The 18,559-nt window shown below is 33.6% G+C and overlaps 1 protein-coding gene across 2 annotated transcripts; it reads right to left on the bottom strand.

Annotated features, from left to right (window-relative positions):
• Window positions 1–6,483: 6,483 nt before the first annotated feature.
• On the bottom strand, window positions 6,484–17,977 carry LOC114191925 (F-box protein PP2-A15-like). Of its 2 annotated transcripts, none has more exons than XM_028081379.1 (3): window positions 17,455–17,976; window positions 17,265–17,383; window positions 6,484–7,169 (listed from the first exon to the last, which is right to left on the bottom strand). In XM_028081379.1, the coding sequence occupies exons 1-3, from the start codon at window positions 17,776–17,778 to the stop codon at window positions 6,707–6,709; spliced, it is 906 nt and encodes a 301-aa protein (XP_027937180.1). In that variant the 5' UTR covers window positions 17,779–17,976; the 3' UTR covers window positions 6,484–6,706. The 2 variants fall into 2 exon arrangements, with proteins under 2 accessions (XP_027937180.1, XP_027937182.1); XM_028081381.1 differs by having other exon boundaries at window positions 6,614–7,169; window positions 17,473–17,977.
• Window positions 17,978–18,559: the final 582 nt, after the last annotated feature.

Below are 18,559 nucleotides of genomic sequence, written 5' to 3' on the forward strand. Positions count from 1 at the left end.
ACCTAGAAACTCCAAAGAATTACGCACTGACTCATACCAAATATATTCATACAACCAAGTAACAGTAATCATGCATTCGAGTCTCGGGTCAATATGTGTAACCAAATTCTCATTCGTATTCCATGTTGTACCATACCACCTCATTCGCCAATTTCATGAGTATAAAGTCTCATCTCAAACCAATACCATTGCCATTTCAATAACATCCATCTCATTCACTTTACATGCTAAGGCCATATCAATATATCAATTCAACCCATAGCACATATATTCAATGCCATTTCTCATGCTTCATACTTAAAACACATCAATCAATCAACCAAACAATTTATAGCACTCAAATGAAGAAAACAGCGAGGCCCATAACGCATCTCGCTCAAGCCAGAAACCCTCGCTTAGGCGAGATGAGTTCCCTCGCTTAAGCGACAAGCCCTCACTTAGGCGAGATCGCGACAGAGGCCCTGAGAGGTTTTCGCGCACTCGCTTAGGCGAGCTTTCCCTCGCCTAAGCGAGCCTACTCCTCACCCAAATGTGAGGTCCCTCGCTTAGGCTGCACTGCAACAACACACCTCGAGCTCCCACGCGTCCTCGCTTAGGCGAGCGTCTCTCACCTAAGCGAGATGGTACCCCGCTCAAACCATGACCCTCCGCCTTAGCGAGAGCTCGAGCGCGAGCTAGGGTTTGTCCTCTGCAAGTCTCGCCTAGGCGAGATAGGGTTGCTTGAGCGAGAATAACAGGTCTCACCCACTGTTCATCCTGCAACAACTATATTTTCATACCCAAACAATAATTTCAACCAGCACATGCATCCACAGTAGTATACGAGCTCAGACAAACACAGAACAAGGGCAAAACGAACACGAATCACACCAAATAGAAGGTTTCTAGCTTTCCTTACCTGAAAATAAGCTAGTAGGATATTCTGACGCAACCTTGACACTGAACGTAAGAGTGCAGCAGCTCTAGGAACAAAATAAGTGGCTGGAAGGAAACAAAGAAACAGAGCAGAATAGGTTATCGAAATGAGCCTCAAGGGGACGTCAAAATAGAGCTAGGGGAAGACTACTACGAGTTCAGGAGCAACTTACATGGAGTGGGAGAGTCAGAGTTCGCTTGGAGAGAGTTGACGGCTAACCCTAGCAGAGCTCTGAAACGGAAGGGAGGCAGTGTTTAGGTTCAGATTACAAAAGTGAGGCTGAAAGGGAAACCCTAGCAGCTTTAGGGCCTTAACACCCTATGGACCACCCTTTAGGCCCAACAGATTAAGACCAGCCTTTAAATATTAGGACAGAGAATGAAATTGGGCCTTACATTAGACATCGACTCTTAAGTGATGTGAGACTATTGGGCTATTAGGAACAAATACCAATAATTTTGTCTCTAAATTGATTATTATTTGATAACGGCTTAATTAATTAAGTTTCAAGTCGTTATAAATTTTGAAACTTTCAATTGTCCCTATTGGATTTTTGTGGCATATTAAGTTCTTAAGATTTTAAATTTTTTTCAAGTGAGTCCCGGTGATTAGATATTTTAGTCAACTATATGACATGAATCTTACGTTGTCATTATGCTAACATATCGTCACATAATATTTTGTAAAAAAAAAACCCTAATGATCGGGATCTCTCTAAAACATTTGTTGTTTTAACGAAAATGATTTTACAGTTCATTAAAATTATAAAAATTAAATTATAAAAATAAATTATAAAATATTAAATTTTATAAAATATTAAATATAAAATAAAAAATTATAAAATTATAAAATAGTAAATTTATAAAATAATAAAATTAGAAAATTAGAAAATATTAAAATTATAAGATTGTAAAATTGTAAGATTATTATTATAAGATTGTAAGATTGTAATATGAGATTATAATTATGAGATTATGAAACTATAAAATCATAAAATTATAAAATTATAAAATTATAAAATTATAAAATGATAAAATTATGAAATTATGAAATTATGAAATATGAAATTATAAAATTATCAAATTATAGAATTACATCATTGTAAGATAATAAAACTATAAGATTATAAAATTATAAGATGGTGGAATTATAAAATTATGAAATTATAAAATTGTGAAATTGTGATATTTTGAAATTATAAAATTGCAAAAGTATAAGATTATAAAATAAAAAATTTATAAATTTATAAAGATATAAGATTTTAAAATTATAAGATCGTATTATTATAAAATTATGAAATTGTATGATTATAAATTTATAGGATTTTAAAATTATTAGGTTATGAAGTTTTTAATATGGTAAAATTATAAAATTACAAAATAGTAAGATTAAAATATTATAGATTAGGAAATTAGGAAATTATAGAATTATGAAATTACAAAATTATAACATTTAAATATTTCAAATTTACTAAATACATAATTATAAATTATAATTTTATAGTTTTATAATTTCATACTTTTTATAATTCTGAGTAACTTAAAAATTAATTTTTTTTAAATATAATAAATATCTGGAGGGGTTTGTCGTGATTATAGTTTATTGTAATAAAATATTATATAATAACATTTAAGCAGATGACAGTGTTAACAAATTTCATTTTGGTTAACAAAAATTTCTAAGGGACAGACATAAAAAAAATTAGTAAGAACTTTAAAATTTTCAAAGCTCTCAAAACTTAATTTAACCTTTAATAACTTTTATAAAATTATTCAAAATTAGGTGAATAATATTACGATGGAGGTTCTTATATTATTCTTTTACACTCACTAAAAAATAATAAATAGAGATAAAGCTAATGTTGTGTAAGTATCTGTATAGTGGATTCAAAATATGTTTAGTGAATAGCCAATGATTACTCACTTCATATACGAGGATTTCTTTGCTACAAGTTAGGACTCAAGCTTTGAACACATACTTTTAACGTTTCGACATTAAACACTCTTATAAATGCAAAAGTTTCAAATCAAATTACAACACCTAAACATTCTTCTTCTAATATATATACTTTTACTTACAGAAGTTTGAAGATTGAATTTGTAATGACTAAATAAAGTTACGTAGCAGCATATCTAAAAAGTGTGATAAATGTAATGTGGTTTTGGGTAGTTTGAATGAAAAAGTAGCATGGTGCGAGAATGGGTGGTTAAATAAAAGGCTATGTTATGATTAGGGTTGGTGAGTAATCCAAAGTTACAACTGTAGGTCGATTCCATAGATGAAATTTTTCTGACATTTGGTGTTGGATTGTTTTGTTGTAGCTATAGGACTGCTTCACCACAATCTCATCATCATCATTTTAGCCATAGAATAAGGTTTAGGTTGAGCTAACTTTTTGCAACATTCAAGACTCTAAGTTTTTGGCACTTTGGTCAAAGATTCTTGGGCTAAGGGACTAAATTGAGAGTGACCACTTTACCAGCTAAGCCAAGTTTTTGGATAAGGAAAAGTGTTTTTTTTTTCTTCTTATTTTGAAGTTTTGGGGTCAAAAAAAGCATCTATCTCCAAATTGACTGAAAAGGTAAACGGATTGACATGAATGTGGTCTCAAGTCTCTTCAAAGGGTTAGTGTGAGGACTACTTCCCTAACACCATCTTCAACTTTTTCAACACTTTTCCCTCATAGCTCTTGTATTACACTTCATTCAAATCTTAAGTAACAAATCTTGTATTACAACTTAAAACTCACACAAACAAACAAAAATAAAATGTATATGGGGATAGTGAAAATATCCCACAAAATTTTTCAACAAGTGGTTCATTGCTTCATTTAACATTTCCAACAAACATCAACACTTGTGGAAGCATTCATCTCAGGAATACGAGTTCCTTCCATCCAAATTAGGTTTTCAAGTGTTTTTTAAATGTTAAAGAATCTTTCAAAATTGGATAATGTTATTTTGATAACTAAAAATATTTTACACCCACTTGACATTTGTTATATATTGTATTGTTTTATCTCTTTTTTTTCTTTATAAAAATAAAAATTTACTTTTTAATAATTATTGTACTCTTAAAAGTGGATCGTCAAGCTCTTTTAGAGTAAAAGAAATGGTTTTCATTTAAAATTAGGAATAGAAATGATCTAAGAAATTTGGATTTGACTTCTTTATAAAAGCATATAAAAGAAAATACCCACAAAATTCATTTTAACATAGCTCAATTTGCCTTTTATTTTACTAATTGTTTTATGTAATTTATTTTTATAACTCCAATACTCTACAACAATTTATTCATTGACTTTGTCATCAATTTAATTTGGAAAGAAAGAAAGAGAAGAAAGATAGACAGAAGAGGGGGCGAATTTTAAAAGAAAGGGAATGATAAAGAAAAATGAAAACCATTATAATTTTTAACGACTAGTTTAAGAGGAAAAAATTGTGAAAGTCGTTTTATTTAAAGAAAAACTAAATTACCAATTCTATGTTTCTTTTTAAAAAAGTTGTTATTTTTACATTACCAAAGAAGAAAAAAATAAACTTCATTTTCTAAAAAATCAACTTTACATTACAAAAAATTAAAGCTATTTAACTTTTTTTTATTTCTCTTTCTCCGTTTTGCTTCATTCCACAAAACTCAACACAACTAAGATAGTTCTTTTTTTCTTCTTTTATCTAGAAAGAATTTAGGACTTTCGTTTGACCGACAAACAATTAATTGATTTGAGACTGAATTATACTTTCAATTAAAACTTTTTTATCATTAACTTCATTCTAATCTAGTCAAAACATTTATGTTTACAACTTTTGTAAATATATATATATATATATATATATATATATAATAGATGAAAATAAAAGTTAGTCAAATACTGTCTTTATTTAAACTAATTAGAGATTTTATAAAAAAAAAAAATAGAATTCATCTCACATTTGTCTGATTTTGTTTTCCTTTCCTTTCTTCTTACATCACTTATTACATATATCAGTAATTTTCTTAAGTTCATTAAAAATGAAAATGAAGAACGATATTTTTTCTTGAATCACCATGGATTTTTTAATGGATCCATCACAATTTGATAGGTGGTCATGCCAATAATGAATATGGCTACAGCTACGTGGAAGAACCACGATTTTCATATATAACTTGTTTCAAGCTTATCTTTATCTCAAACATATAATTTAAAATATTTTGACGTATTTGGAATAGAGTGAAACATTTTGTTTAAATAATAGCCAGAATTATTTTAATAAATGTAACATAGAAATACGTTAAAAAGAAGAAAAGTCTTTCCAATATTTAGTAGGGTAGTACTGTTTTTTTACAGGTTAGAATAAGGTCAAAAAAACTCTATTAATGAGCCTGTTCTTCCTTAACCGGTGTCAGAAAACGGTCTGTCCCCATAACCTAAATTCTAGCCAATTTTTTCCGTTTTTTTTCTGTTTTGTTTAAGAGGAAAAAGTAAAATTTAAAGAATGTTGGCACTGTGCTATGTGCTAGCTGGAAATAACTAATTTTACTAATATTATTACTATAACAATAAGTTGATTTTGTAAGTATATTAGCTACTATTGTTGTATTTTCCAAATCAAGGGATAATAGAAAATGAAAACTGTAAATGAACATTAAAAAATGGATAAATAAATTGAAGGATAGTGCTATATGGGCAATATCTTTTTGGAAAAGGTGCTATACTTGTTAATGACTTCATGTTGAGCCAATTTTAAATTAACAAGACTGTTGATTTGCTAATAACCAATGTTTCCTATAATATAACATGTTTCTAAACTATTTATAAAAAAAATAAGGTAACTAATCGTTAACTAGGGTATTTCAAAATGTTAAAAGTAAAAATTCTAATATCACAAAATTAAGTACCTATGGAATAAAATTCTAATACTGTTTCTTTCTTTCAGCTAAATTCAACTATCAAAAGCAGTAAGGCATACTCAAGTCTATAATCATGCGTGAATGCATCACCAAAGGATGGAATGTGTAGTACAAAGGACTAACAAAAGAGGAACAATTCTTGGCTGAGTAGCTTTTTAGATTTGTGAAGTAGAACCACCATAACAAAACATGCTCCTTCACCTGCATCACAAATTCTTGTACAAATAGGGAAATGAAATCCAAATAGTTCTGTTGAAGATCATATGATCTATGTAAGTTTCAATTGGTTGCAAGGTATTATGCCAATATCACAGAATATGAGAAGAGCAACAGTGTTAATATTTCAGTTGTCATAAGCTATCTTGTAGTTTTGTCTTTGTAACTTAGTTCTTTGTTTTGAATCTTTTCGAATGCTTAAAACATTCTAAATGTTTGTATTATATATATATATATATATATATATATATATATATATATATATATATTCTTTATTGTCATTGGAAAATCATATCTTATAAAAGAAATATATCTTATACGCTCTTACATTTATTCATATTTACCATGCTATATCTTATCCAGTGCAGCAAACAATACCTCTGCAAATCAAGCTTGAGAAGGCATAAAGAACATCAATTATAAAACGCTTGAGAAGGCATAAATAAACTATCAACCTAAAGTGTAAACAACTAAAATACATTGAATAGAAATTATTATTACACAGCTACAGAGGATATACACACTCACAAGCCAAAAAGGATATTAGAAAACCAGAAAAATGACATTCTCCAAATTGTAAACTTTTTTTTTGGTTATGTATAAGCTGTGGTAGATCCCAACAGTGTATTCAGGGTGTTTGACTTGACATCACTAAAAGAAACAAGCTTCCTGTTCTGCATATGGTTATTTCAAAATGCATTTTCTCTTGCGCTCTCTCAAATCACTTGGTATAATAAATACAGAATCTACACAAAGGCCACCTTTGGAATGAGTACAATCAATCTGTTTCATGGAAAATCTAACTTGAGTTGTAGGCTCTGATCCACTGACAATAAACTCACCCACCTTATAATCTATCCAGTATCCACGCTTATGATTTCCATATGTATCATCAATCTCACATTCATCCAAACAGTATTGACATGATGCTTGCTGGCCATCTGAAGTAGACAATTCAAATTTCACAGGTTTTATATCCCAACCATGGGTGTGTTCATAATTACAGACACGCCGTCCAAGCCTTTTGGTAAACCGTCCAAGGTGAAGCCTAAAGGAGAGAGTATAAATATCAGCGGGAAATGGAAACGTTACCTCCCCATCCACTTCAAACCACCATATTTGCTGCAAATACGCCACAGTGTGAAACCTGAAAATCATCTAAGGTGTAACAGAATGCTGACAGATTACAAGAACAAATGGAAAACAACACAACTTCTACATCGAGATTCGCAAAAAGAAATGCAAACAGAATATAAGAAGAAAGTTGACATAACTAAGCGTGAACAAGGAGAATTACAATTGTTCGTTTATTACGTGCAAACCAACCTCCACTATATCTTTAATAGAATGAGTAGGTCCAATCAGGTTGAGCATTTCAAGGATCAGTCATGTTCAAGGTTGCACATTTTATGTCAATGAATCTATACGGAACCAAATTGCAATCAATAAAAAATATCATTCCAGGTAACAAATATTTGAATATTTCCCTCATCCAGATTAAGGCTGGCATATATAGAGGTAGAGAATAGTAATGTTCGATTTTTTTTATTTACATGTAATGAATTATGAATCTAAGACCGTTGTCAAATGTTTTCTTTTGAATATTGATGTAGCTTTTGTATATAGGTTCATTTTGGTGAAAAAGAATGATGAGATTTAGTTAAGGAATTTATTTCCAAAAGAACAAAGTAATACCACTGTCAAGGTGTCCATACAATTCAAATGAGCTTAACTATAGACACAGGCTAACTAAGAAGCCATATGAAAAAACTGTCATTTGGTTTAGCTGAGATGGAGATCAGCTTGAATACTTTAAGCAATTCTATGAATTGTTCAGTATTTTGGTACTTCTTTAAAATAAAAATTAAACCAACCATCATCCACAATTTAACACTACCATTGCCAACAAGATTTTATATCTTTTAAATGGAACATTGAAGATTTGGAAACAAAGCCCAGGAAGTAAACGGTGCAATACAACACAGTTAACAAACAATCTTGAACTTCATGCACTAGTTATCGTAGAAACATTCTCCTCTATTTCTTAAAGTAAAAAATCAACAAGATAAATTGATCAAGATACAATGAAACCACAATGAAACTTAACAAGCAAATCTGTGCATTTGGACCTTAAACTAAGAATATGGAATATTTAAAAAATTGATAGCTTTATAAGTTAAACTGTCCACCTATCAATCACTCTATGTGCTTAACTTCGAAAAACGGGAAATGCAATTTACACCCGTTCCAGTGAATAAGGTAAATGAAGTTGAGGCTTTTCAAACACTAGAGTGATAGTACCAAGTACAGCCTCACTATACTCTATATTAAAAAGGATAAGCCTTAAACTAAAAATGACATTCTTGAGGGTCAAATTAAGAAGGGACTTAGGGACTTAGCTAAAGAATACATCCTGATTTCATTCACTCATAGGGACAAAGCTCATCCCCGAAAGTTGCAACAAAATGAGTATAATTACAATATATGGTCAGGTCAGAGCTTGATTGAAATGGCTAAGGGCCCAGATTCAGCGTCTCTTTAATGCAACTCAAACAGTAACTTCTCTCAAACAGACCAACCAAGATATGGTCTCACATATGACAAAGGGTAGGTCTACAATAAAAATGAAAAGATTTCTAGTGGCGAACTAATTAAAGGAACTCAACAAATAAATTGATAGATATTATATAATCTTGGTTCTTAGAAGCCGACATTTAGGTTTTGATCATGTTCAAAATCATAATCTTGCGGGTGATTAAATCCCTTCTATAAATGGTTTAGTTACCAGACTCATGTGTGCCTAACTTGATCAAAGATGATAAGGCAACAACGGCTTGAAGAAGAAGACTCTTCAGCCGGGGCAGGTAAAAAAACCCTAGTTTAGTCACAAGATATATGTTTCTTTAGTGGTTTGTATTTGATTTAAAGCCCAAATAACAACTTAATAGAAATTAGGCCGCTTATGGCCCAATAAAATCTTTATATTTAACCTAATGTTCAAATAATGCTTAAACTTCTCGTTCAACCCACTACTCCTTGCACTGTTCACCGCCGTACACTGTCGCATAATAAAAATGTGACATCCCATATCTAATAGAGTAATCTACTAAAATTTCGCATCACATAATTATAATATAAAAGAGCACACGACATGAAGCATACATGTACTATTACAATTATCCATCATATACTCAGAAAGAAAGTCTAGGCACACCACGATGCCATAAAGAACACAAAAGTATTCTTGTCTTGCAAAAGATTGCTCATAGAGCAAGGAATTTAAAACTAAACACAGAGTTCTTCAAAAGGGACTCGACAGTGAGTCACAACCCAGACATGGAAACCACCCTCGTCGTCACCTCCCTGAGAACTCTAGGGGTTTCCACATCTGCTCACACCAATAGTATTGGTGATCATTGCAAAAAGGAAAACCAAGTAAAGAAACACACACCAAGAAAAAGGGTAAGCCTAGAGCAAAAATATTTTAATCATATTATGCACAAACAAAGCAGTAGGCACCCAAATCATATAAAAGCAAACAATTTCAACTCAATATCCGGATCATACTCTTGATATAGAATTCTAAAGGAAGTATGCGCCTGTGCTGGCTTCTAAACTCTGCAAAGTCTAGACGCAAGGGGTTATCACCCAACCACACACGGGTTAATCCTCTACTGTCTTGGGTCCAATATGTCCCAAGACTAGGACCTCCTGCCACTCTCACCACATAAATTATTCTACTCTATGTGAGCGTGAATAATTTTTAGAGTTCAGAATACGTTCCTTTATCTAGACATCTCCTATATCAAAATATACACTAACCACCATCACCAAGAGTTTCCCTTGAAACTCTTTTACCAACAAAATCCACATGCCATATCAAGCATTCAATTCTCATGTCAAACCACCACCAACCATACAGTCATGTTTTCCATTTCATACACAACATAACAAGATCTCATTCAATCTCATGCTTTATAAATGCATACCAATGTCCAACCCAACCAAGTCATGGCTCATTACATAATAACACATTATACAAACGATTTGAGATTTTAGAAATAAAACTGCAGTTTGTGTAAAGCTCCAAAAATTTTGTCTTTATATTCAAATTAAAGATGATTGAATCAAGAACGAAATGCAACAAGAACCAACTTAATTGAATAATTATAGAGAAAGTTATGCACCAAACAAGCAACAAAGGTCAATGCTATCAACAACCAAACTACAGGGACCTTGCGATAAAAACTACTCTCACTACATAGCTCCGATTCAAGATCCGACCGGTCAAAGTCAAGAACTAGGTGTTAAGGATCAGTTGTTAAAATTTCAACTCAATCCAACGGTCAAAGAGTCGGGAAAGTCAATTTCACTAAAATTGCACATATCAGAAAAAGACACAGTCGCCCGACGACCAAGGCACTCGCCCAGCGACCACCCGACGCTTCCAGAATACGAAAAATAACGTCAAATATTACAGTTTCATGAATACTTGAACCCCTAACTTGGAAATACACAACAAACTTAACGTTTTCCTCAATCTTGTCTCATTCCACAAAACACTAATCAAACTTTGCCAAGCAAAACAGGAACAAGCAAAACAAGTTAAAAAAAATGAAACACTAGCCCTAATGCCTCACTTGTCTCATTTTCGAAAAAACAGTTTCTCCCACTCCTTTGTAGAATTTGAGAGCTATGTTAGGGCACAAGAAACCTTCCATTTTCGAGCTAGCTAAGACAATTCTGCCTCAAAGTAAGTGGACCTTAGAACTTTCTTGCTCTTTCTTCTCCTTTTCCTGTTCGAGTACGTAGGTTTGGGTTAGGGTGTATCCTCATGCCCCTATTTTGTGTTTGTATACACGTTTCAACTCACTGTTTGATTCTTGGAGCTGCGGTGTTCCTCAGTTAAGAGTTTGCCTTCGTTTTCTAGCGTTATCGAGATAAGGGAAGTTAGGGTTTCATTTTTTTTTTAAGTTGTTTTGCTTGTTCCTGTTTCGTTTGACAAAGTTTGATTAGTGTTTTGTGGAATATGAGATAAGATAGAGGAAAACATTAATTTTTGGTGTATTTCCAAGTTAGGGGTTCAAATATTCATGTGATATTTGACGTTATTTTTCGTATTCTGAAAGTGTCGGGTGGTCGCTGGCGAGTGCCTTGGTCGCTGGGCGACTATGTCTTTTTCTGATATGCGCAGTTTTAGTAAAATTGACTTTCCTGAGTCTTTAACCATTGGATTGAACTGAAATTTTAACGGCTGATCCTTAACACCTAGATCTTGACTTTGACGGGTCGGATCTTGAATCGAAGCTCTTTAGTGAGAGCAGTTTTTATCACAAGGTCCCTGTAGTTTGGTTGTTGACAACATTGACCTTCGTTGTTTGTTTGGTGCATAACTTTCTCTATAGTTATTCAATTAAGTTGGTTCGTGTTGCATTTGGTTCTTGATTCAATCATTTTTAATTTGAATATAAATACAAAATTTTTGGAGCTTTACACAAGCTGCAATTTTATTTCTAAAATCCAAAATCGTTTAATGTGTTATGTAATGAGTCATGACTTGGTTGGGTTGGACATTGGTATGCATATATAAAGCATGAGATTGAATGGGATCATGTTATGCTGTGTATGAAATGGAAAACATGACTGTATGGTTGGTGGTGATTTGGCATGAGAATTGAATGCTTGATATGGCATGTGGATTTTGTTGGTAAAAGAGTTTCAAGGGAAACTTTTGGTGATAGTGGTTAGTGTATACCTTGATATAGGAGATGTCTAGATAAAGAAAGGTATCCTGAACTCTAAAAATTATTCACGCTCACATAGAGTAGAATAATTTATGTGGTGAGAGTGGTAGGAGGTCCTAGTCTTGAGACATATTGGGCCCATAACATTAGAGGATTAACTTTGTGTGTGGTTGAGTGATAACCCCTTGCGTCTAGACTTTGCAAAGTTTAGAAGCCAGCACAGGCGCATACTTCCTTTTGAATTCTATATCAAGAGTATGATCCGAATATTGAGTCATAGAGTCTTGAAATTGTTTGCTTTCACATGATTTGGGTGCCTACTGCTTTGTCTGTGCATAATATGATCCGACTATTGATTTGCTCTTTAACATGATTAAAACAATTTTTGCTCTAGCTTACCCTTTCTCTTGGTGTGTGTTTCTTGCTTGGTTTTCCTTTTTGCAATGATCACCAATATTATTGGTGTGAGCAGATGTGGAAACCCCTGGAGGTTCAAAGGGTGGTGACGACGCTACAGTGTAGGGTGGTTACCATGGTGTGGGTTGTTGTGACTCACTGTCAAGTCCCTTTTGAAGAATTCAATGTTTAGTTTTAAATTCCTTGCTCTATGAGCAGTCTTTTGCAAGACAATGTGCCTAAACTTTCTTTCCGAGTATATGATGGATAACTGTAGTAGTTAGTACATGTATGCTTCATGTCGTGTGCTCTTTTATATTATAATTATGTGATGCGAAATTTTAGTAGATTACTCTATTAGAAATGGGATGTCACATTTTTATGTTATCATTCTGGAATGTACAGGGTATGTTTGATTGATGTGGCGCTACTCTTTTTTCTACACTGCACACTTTTCGTAGAATGAAGGTTCCTACTTCGTTAACCGTTGGATCGAGCTAAAATTTTAATAGTTGATCCTTAACACATAGTTCTTAACTTTGACCGATCGGATCTTGAACCGGAGTTCTGTAGTGAGAGCAGTTTTTATCACAAGAACACTGTAGTTTGGTTGTTGACAGCACTGCACATTTTTCGTAAAATGAAGGTTCCAACTTCGTTAACCGTTGGATCAAGCTGAAATTGTAACAGTTATCCTTAACACATAGTTATTGACTTTGACTGGTCGGATCTTGAATCAGAACCCTGTAGTGAGAGCAGTTTTTATCGCAAGATCACTGTAGCTTGGTGTAATTGGTATATAGATGTATTTATTTTTCTTTTTAAAATTAGCTTACCCTTTCTCTCTGTGTTTGTGTTCTCTATTTGACTTTTCCTTTTTGCAATGATCACCCAATACTTGGTGTGAGCAGACGTGGAGATTCCTGGGGATCGTTCAGATGGTGGTGATGCTATTGTCTAGTTTTGGGCGAGGTAGCTAATGCTCTTTTGAGTACTTTTTTGTCGAACTGTTTTATTTTGTAAGTTTCTTGCTCTGTGAGCAAATTTCCAGTCTAATCTAATTTGTGTTTAGATTTTGGTTATGGCATAGTTTTGTGCCTTAGTTTCTTGTTCAGTATATTAAGGATAACTGTAAAGGTTGATTCTTATATACTTTCTATCAGTGCTCTACTTTAGGCTGCAAACATGTGAAGTTCTATTTACTACAATTATTTTTATTAAATTGGGACGTTACATTTGGGTTTAGGGTTTAGGGACGCTACAAATTGGAACGTATCATATGGTTTTATGAAATCATGTGCTATTTCTCGAATATGTGGTCAATCCTTTTTTGTCAAGTGTCACCTACGTGCTTAATCTTTTCTTTTCTTCTTCACTTCCATATTTGAATTTCTAGACATAATATTATCACTTTTGCATGACAATTATACTTTTGTAATATTTTTATAACATCATTCAACGATCTAGAGTATGAGATTTATGCTTGCATGGGCTACTGCTGAAGACTTTCATGCCAAGAGAAGTGGAAAGAAATCACAATTTTCTATCTTTCTACGCCACAGACACGTAAGTTGCTATTTCATCTCTTTTTGAAAAGGATAAAGCTGTTGAACATCCTCCTACACCAAATTTAAGTACTACTTTGAGAAATAACATGAAATTCTTAAACTTTAATTATCTATGATTCTAAGAACAATTATGATCGAGAAAATTTGCTCTAGCAATGAGTAAATTGATATACTAATCAATGTTATCAATATCGGAAAATATTGAAAACCCAAAAGTCCTCTATAAAGTTATAACAGAAATCATATCGAGTTTTAATGAAAACATTAGGTTAGAAGAAATATAATATAAACATTATAAAAATTACAGAAATATAATTGTTGTGCAAAAGTAATGATATTATGTCTAGGAATTCAAATATGGAAGAAGTGAAGAAGAAAAGAAAAAAATTAAGAAAGTAGGTGGCACTTGACAAAAAAAAAAGGCATGCAATCGGCCAACGGTGACGGCTAGCGGTGGCTGGCGGTGGATGACAGTGAGGAGTGCAAGGGGCAGTGGGCAAAAGAGCCTTATTTAAATATTAGGTTAAATCAAAAAAAAATTATTGGGCCATAAACAGCCCAATTTTTATCTTAGTTGTTATTTAGGCTTTAAACCCAATAGAATAAACTAAAGAAAACAGATCTCTTGTGCCTAAACTAGGGTTTTTCTACCAGTGTCGTTGTACCAACTGAAGGGTCTTCTTCTCCACACTGGTGTTGCCTCAATAGGGCTTCGTTCTCTGCCTTTTTCGCCATAGCCATTCTGCATCCACTGCATGTTTGGACGCTTCTATTTTATATTTGATTCTTTAACCTTTTTAACTAAACCTTATTAAAAAGATTAAAGAATCAAACAAATATAAAGAATTCTAGAAATTATAAAAATAAAATAAATCAAATATTTAGAATAAAAGAAAAAATAAAATAAAAAAGATAAATCAATTGAATATAATTGAATATATATAACTAAAACTAAATTAAGAAATGAAAATGAAGAATTGACAAATTCTTTAAGAATTCTAGATTCATTCTCGAAGAAAAAAGATAGATTTAAATAGAATAAAATAGAAGCGGGTAGCGGGAATCGAACCCACATCGATAGCTTGGAAGGCTAAGGGTTATAGTCGACGTTGATTCATCATTTTGATTTAATGTCTCTAATTCAAAACTGAACGTGAAACTTTTGTTTCATTCGGCTCCTTTACGGAATGAAGAGATGGACAATAAAAAAAATTGACCCATAACATCTCAAAAAGTGGCCGCCATAAAAAACCTGCATAACCACCACCATGTTGATGCGCCAAGCACCAAAATTGCCACTGCTTTCACCCAATGTTCCGCTATCACCTATTTTTGATAACACTAATACTAATATTGATTAAAAGAAAAAGCTAGCTTGCATTATTCTGACTCACAATTTGAGTTCAGAACACCCATACCCTCAAAGCATGGTAGTCAAAATCGAGATCCTACTCAAGATCGGAATGGATAATATAAATCGTAAATCGGAAGATCGTAGCACAGATCGTAAGATCCTACAAATTTTATTGTCACTTAAAATTCATAACTAAACCTTATAATATATTAAATAAAAGAATTCGTCATTAGGTGCAAACAGAGAAGAGAGGGAGTGGTTGTTTCAGTGAGTAGGAGTAATTGTGTAGTGGTAGTCTTCTCGATTTATAGAAGAGAGGGATTAGTTTTAATTTTGACAAAATGGAGGGAGTTATTATTTCTTTATCGTAACACTGAGAACTTTATCTTTTTAGTGTCCCACTTTTATTTTTTTTTAATCACACAGTCCCGCTTTTTCTCTCTTTGGAAGAGAGGGAATCACTCTTTTTTTTTTGTAAGAGTTACTTTTACTGTCAAGAGTCTTTACACTCTTTTATTTAATAGTTACTGTCATGACTCTTTACCCTCTTTATTTTAAAAGTGTTACTTTTACCATGCAATAGCTTTTACTATCATGGCTATTTACTAAATGGGCTTTATAATTCGACTTTAATACACTTTAAAAACTAGGTTAAAGATTTAGGGTTTTAAAACAACTTCATTTCCATCCTCCCTCACAAAGTGATAGAGAGGCAGCCGCCACTATGCCTGCAAGAGTCGTCGTCGTCTCGAGAGTTGAAGTTGATAGAGGTGTCCCCGTCATTGCTTAACCTATCTCCTTATTCCCCCTCACTGTTGGAATGGATTGTGATGCGAGACGACGAGAGAAATATCATCGCGACTGTGAGGGACTATCTCGCGAGAATCGCCGCTCCCATACGATTCGCGATTTACAACGGCAATCTCACACGATCCGTGAAGATCGCAAGTTTTAAATGAAATGAGATCAAAGAGGTGGAAGAAGATCGTACGATCTTACGGTCTGGATCGCGTTTTTTACTATCATGCCTCAAAGGTCTATTTTCATCATACACCTCATAAAGTGGCATTCCATCATGAAAACGAGAGATAAAATATAATATTTCCATTCCCACAAGGAATACCTATAGCAGCTATGATTCCCTAAACTCAACTATCTACTAACCCAAAAACCCATCCATTATAACAAGCCATGTTATCTTTTTTTCTCAGAATTTGTTCAAGTAATCATGTACGAACGAAACATCTACCATTTATAACAAGCCCCAAATAAATATACAAAGAAGTAGTCTACTACAGTCATTGTCCAAGAGAAGATGTCAAATAATCACCAAAACGAATCATGTCATGACCTTACAATCCGCAATAAGTTTAATCACAAGTAGAAAAACGCCTGCAGCAGTGCAGCCAAACCAATTATGTTTTACTACATTACACTGCTTAATTTAAGATACGAGCACAAACATTTTAACTTCAAATATCAGACAACACATAATTTCTTCGAAGTTTCCAGGTTATGGAGGAGTATAAGAGCGTAATATAGTCACAACCAAGGCTATCAGCAGGTTCAGCACATTCAGTTAGGAAAAAGCAGTTTAGGGTAGTTTCTCCCTCCTCTGTCTAAAATACCTTGTTTGCAATGAATCAATGGATCTGTTCTAGTTCCTCTTAATTTGATCCATGGTTCTCTCTCTGTTCTTTATGAAAACCAGGCTTTACAAGGACAAGTGAGGAAAATGGTTGGGAAGATAAAATTAGAACTTCTCAAAGATTTTCCACTTGTTTGGGTCTATAAAAAAAATGAGTGGAAATGAGAGATAATCTCAAAAAAGAAAAAGCTGTCTCCCAATCAATCAGAGGATTTAAACATCCAAGCAAAGGGAAAAAAACTAACTTATGTTAAGTAGAGTAAAAACAAAAATAAGCAAACACAAACAGGCATCAATTTTATACAAAATATGTTCATTGTACAAGACCATGAATTGTAAATGTGATTAGATGCTAATGTAAAATCACTTTACAATATCAGAACATAGTCAATTTAGTCACATAATATTTTGTTTCTAAAGTCAACATTCATCTTTTCTTTCCATTTTCTTTTGAATCAAACAAGAAACACATTATCATCAGTGTATCCTTCTACTTTCTCGTGATACAGCTTTAAAGACAAGTAAATCTAACCTAGATTCTTCAGTAGGAATCCAATTCCAGTATCTCCGGTCATCAATTCCAGTAATCGCCATCGCCCTCGCCGAAATCGACATGCAAACCCTTCCCGTGACCCTGTCCAGCCACACTTCCTGCAAAACCATAAACCATCAACAAAAACCCTAAAAGTTCCAGCTGCCCCTAACTAAACAAAAAAACTGACCTGGAGAGCACCACCCACCTTGTGGCCATCGTCGAAGGGCAGGGGTCGTGCGAGTAGAGCGAAAATATCCTTCTTCGAGAGATTCCGGTGGCGCTCCGGCGGGACCAGATCCAGCAGATCCTGGTAGTTGCGTGGCAACTTGGCCTCCCAGACTGAGTCTGAGGATGCAGCGCCGCGAAACGCGCGATTGAGGCGAGCGAGGTTACAAATCTCCGGCGGCGTGAGGTAGAGGAACACGCACGCCACGCAGCTCTCCGGAATGTCGCCGAGGCCCGGACCGATTGTCGAACCGCTCGCGCCGAGGCTCGACAGCGACGTGCCCATGCTCCTCCTCCTCCTCAGTCCTCACCTCATGGCACGCGCCCAAAGGAAGCTCAGCGAGGGAAAGTAAACGCGTGGGAAACCGAACACTAATCGATCCTTTTCCGTTGTTGTTGTTGCATGGATTGTTGCAGGAGTTGTGGTTGCTGCAGTTTTTGTTGTGTGTGAAAAGTGTTTGTGGGGTTTTGATTTTGGAATTATTCCGTTTGGGGTAAACATTATGAGAGAAGCTAAGGTGGGTCCCGCTTTTGGATGACAGCGACGATTCGCTGTGGAGAGGTCTACTGCTCAGGAGTTAGGCTTCGCCGTTGATTTTGCCGCCACAACTGAAGAAAACAAACATCATCATCAACGGCATGAGTTTTCAAGCTAAGAATCATGCCTTCATCAGGAAATTTACGATGAGTTTCTTAAAGAAAATTAACAAGATTGGGAAATTATAAACAAATTAAAAAATTAGGTTAGTCATGTTCATAAAACACGAATTTATATTAAGAAGAGTTTTACCTTCAAGACATTTTATTCTAAATTATTCATCTTTTTTTCATCACACCATTATTTTTTTTTTTCTAAGATTAAATACACCAAACATGGTTATTATTTTTTTTCCCTAAAATTAAATATGTTTTTTTTGTCGTTAATTTTGAAATTAATTCTTTTTCAAAATTTTATATCAATTTAGTCATTTATTTTTAGAAATACATACATGAATTTAATCTTTCTTATTAAATTTTATTAAGTTTATTTGACATTTTAAACGCATTTTATGAAAATATTTAAATTA

This window comes from Vigna unguiculata, chromosome 7 (assembly GCF_004118075.2).
Source record: "Vigna unguiculata cultivar IT97K-499-35 chromosome 7, ASM411807v1, whole genome shotgun sequence".
NCBI lineage: Eukaryota > Viridiplantae > Streptophyta > Magnoliopsida > Fabales > Fabaceae > Vigna > Vigna unguiculata.

What these genes read in the sequence shown, in the direction of transcription:
- LOC114191925 (XM_028081379.1), bottom strand. Translation starts at nt 17,778, where the DNA reads ATGGGCACGTCGCTGTCGAGCCTCGGCGCGAGCGGTTCGACAATCGGT. An exon ending in AGGTGGGTGGTGCTCTCCAG is followed by an intron (nt 17,384 to 17,454) that starts GTCAGTTTTTTT and finishes ATGGTTTTGCAG; the next exon opens with GAAGTGTGGCTGGACAGGGT. An exon ending in ATTCCTACTGAAGAATCTAG is followed by an intron (nt 7,170 to 17,264) that starts GTTAGATTTACT and finishes GATGATTTTCAG; the next exon opens with GTTTCACACTGTGGCGTATT.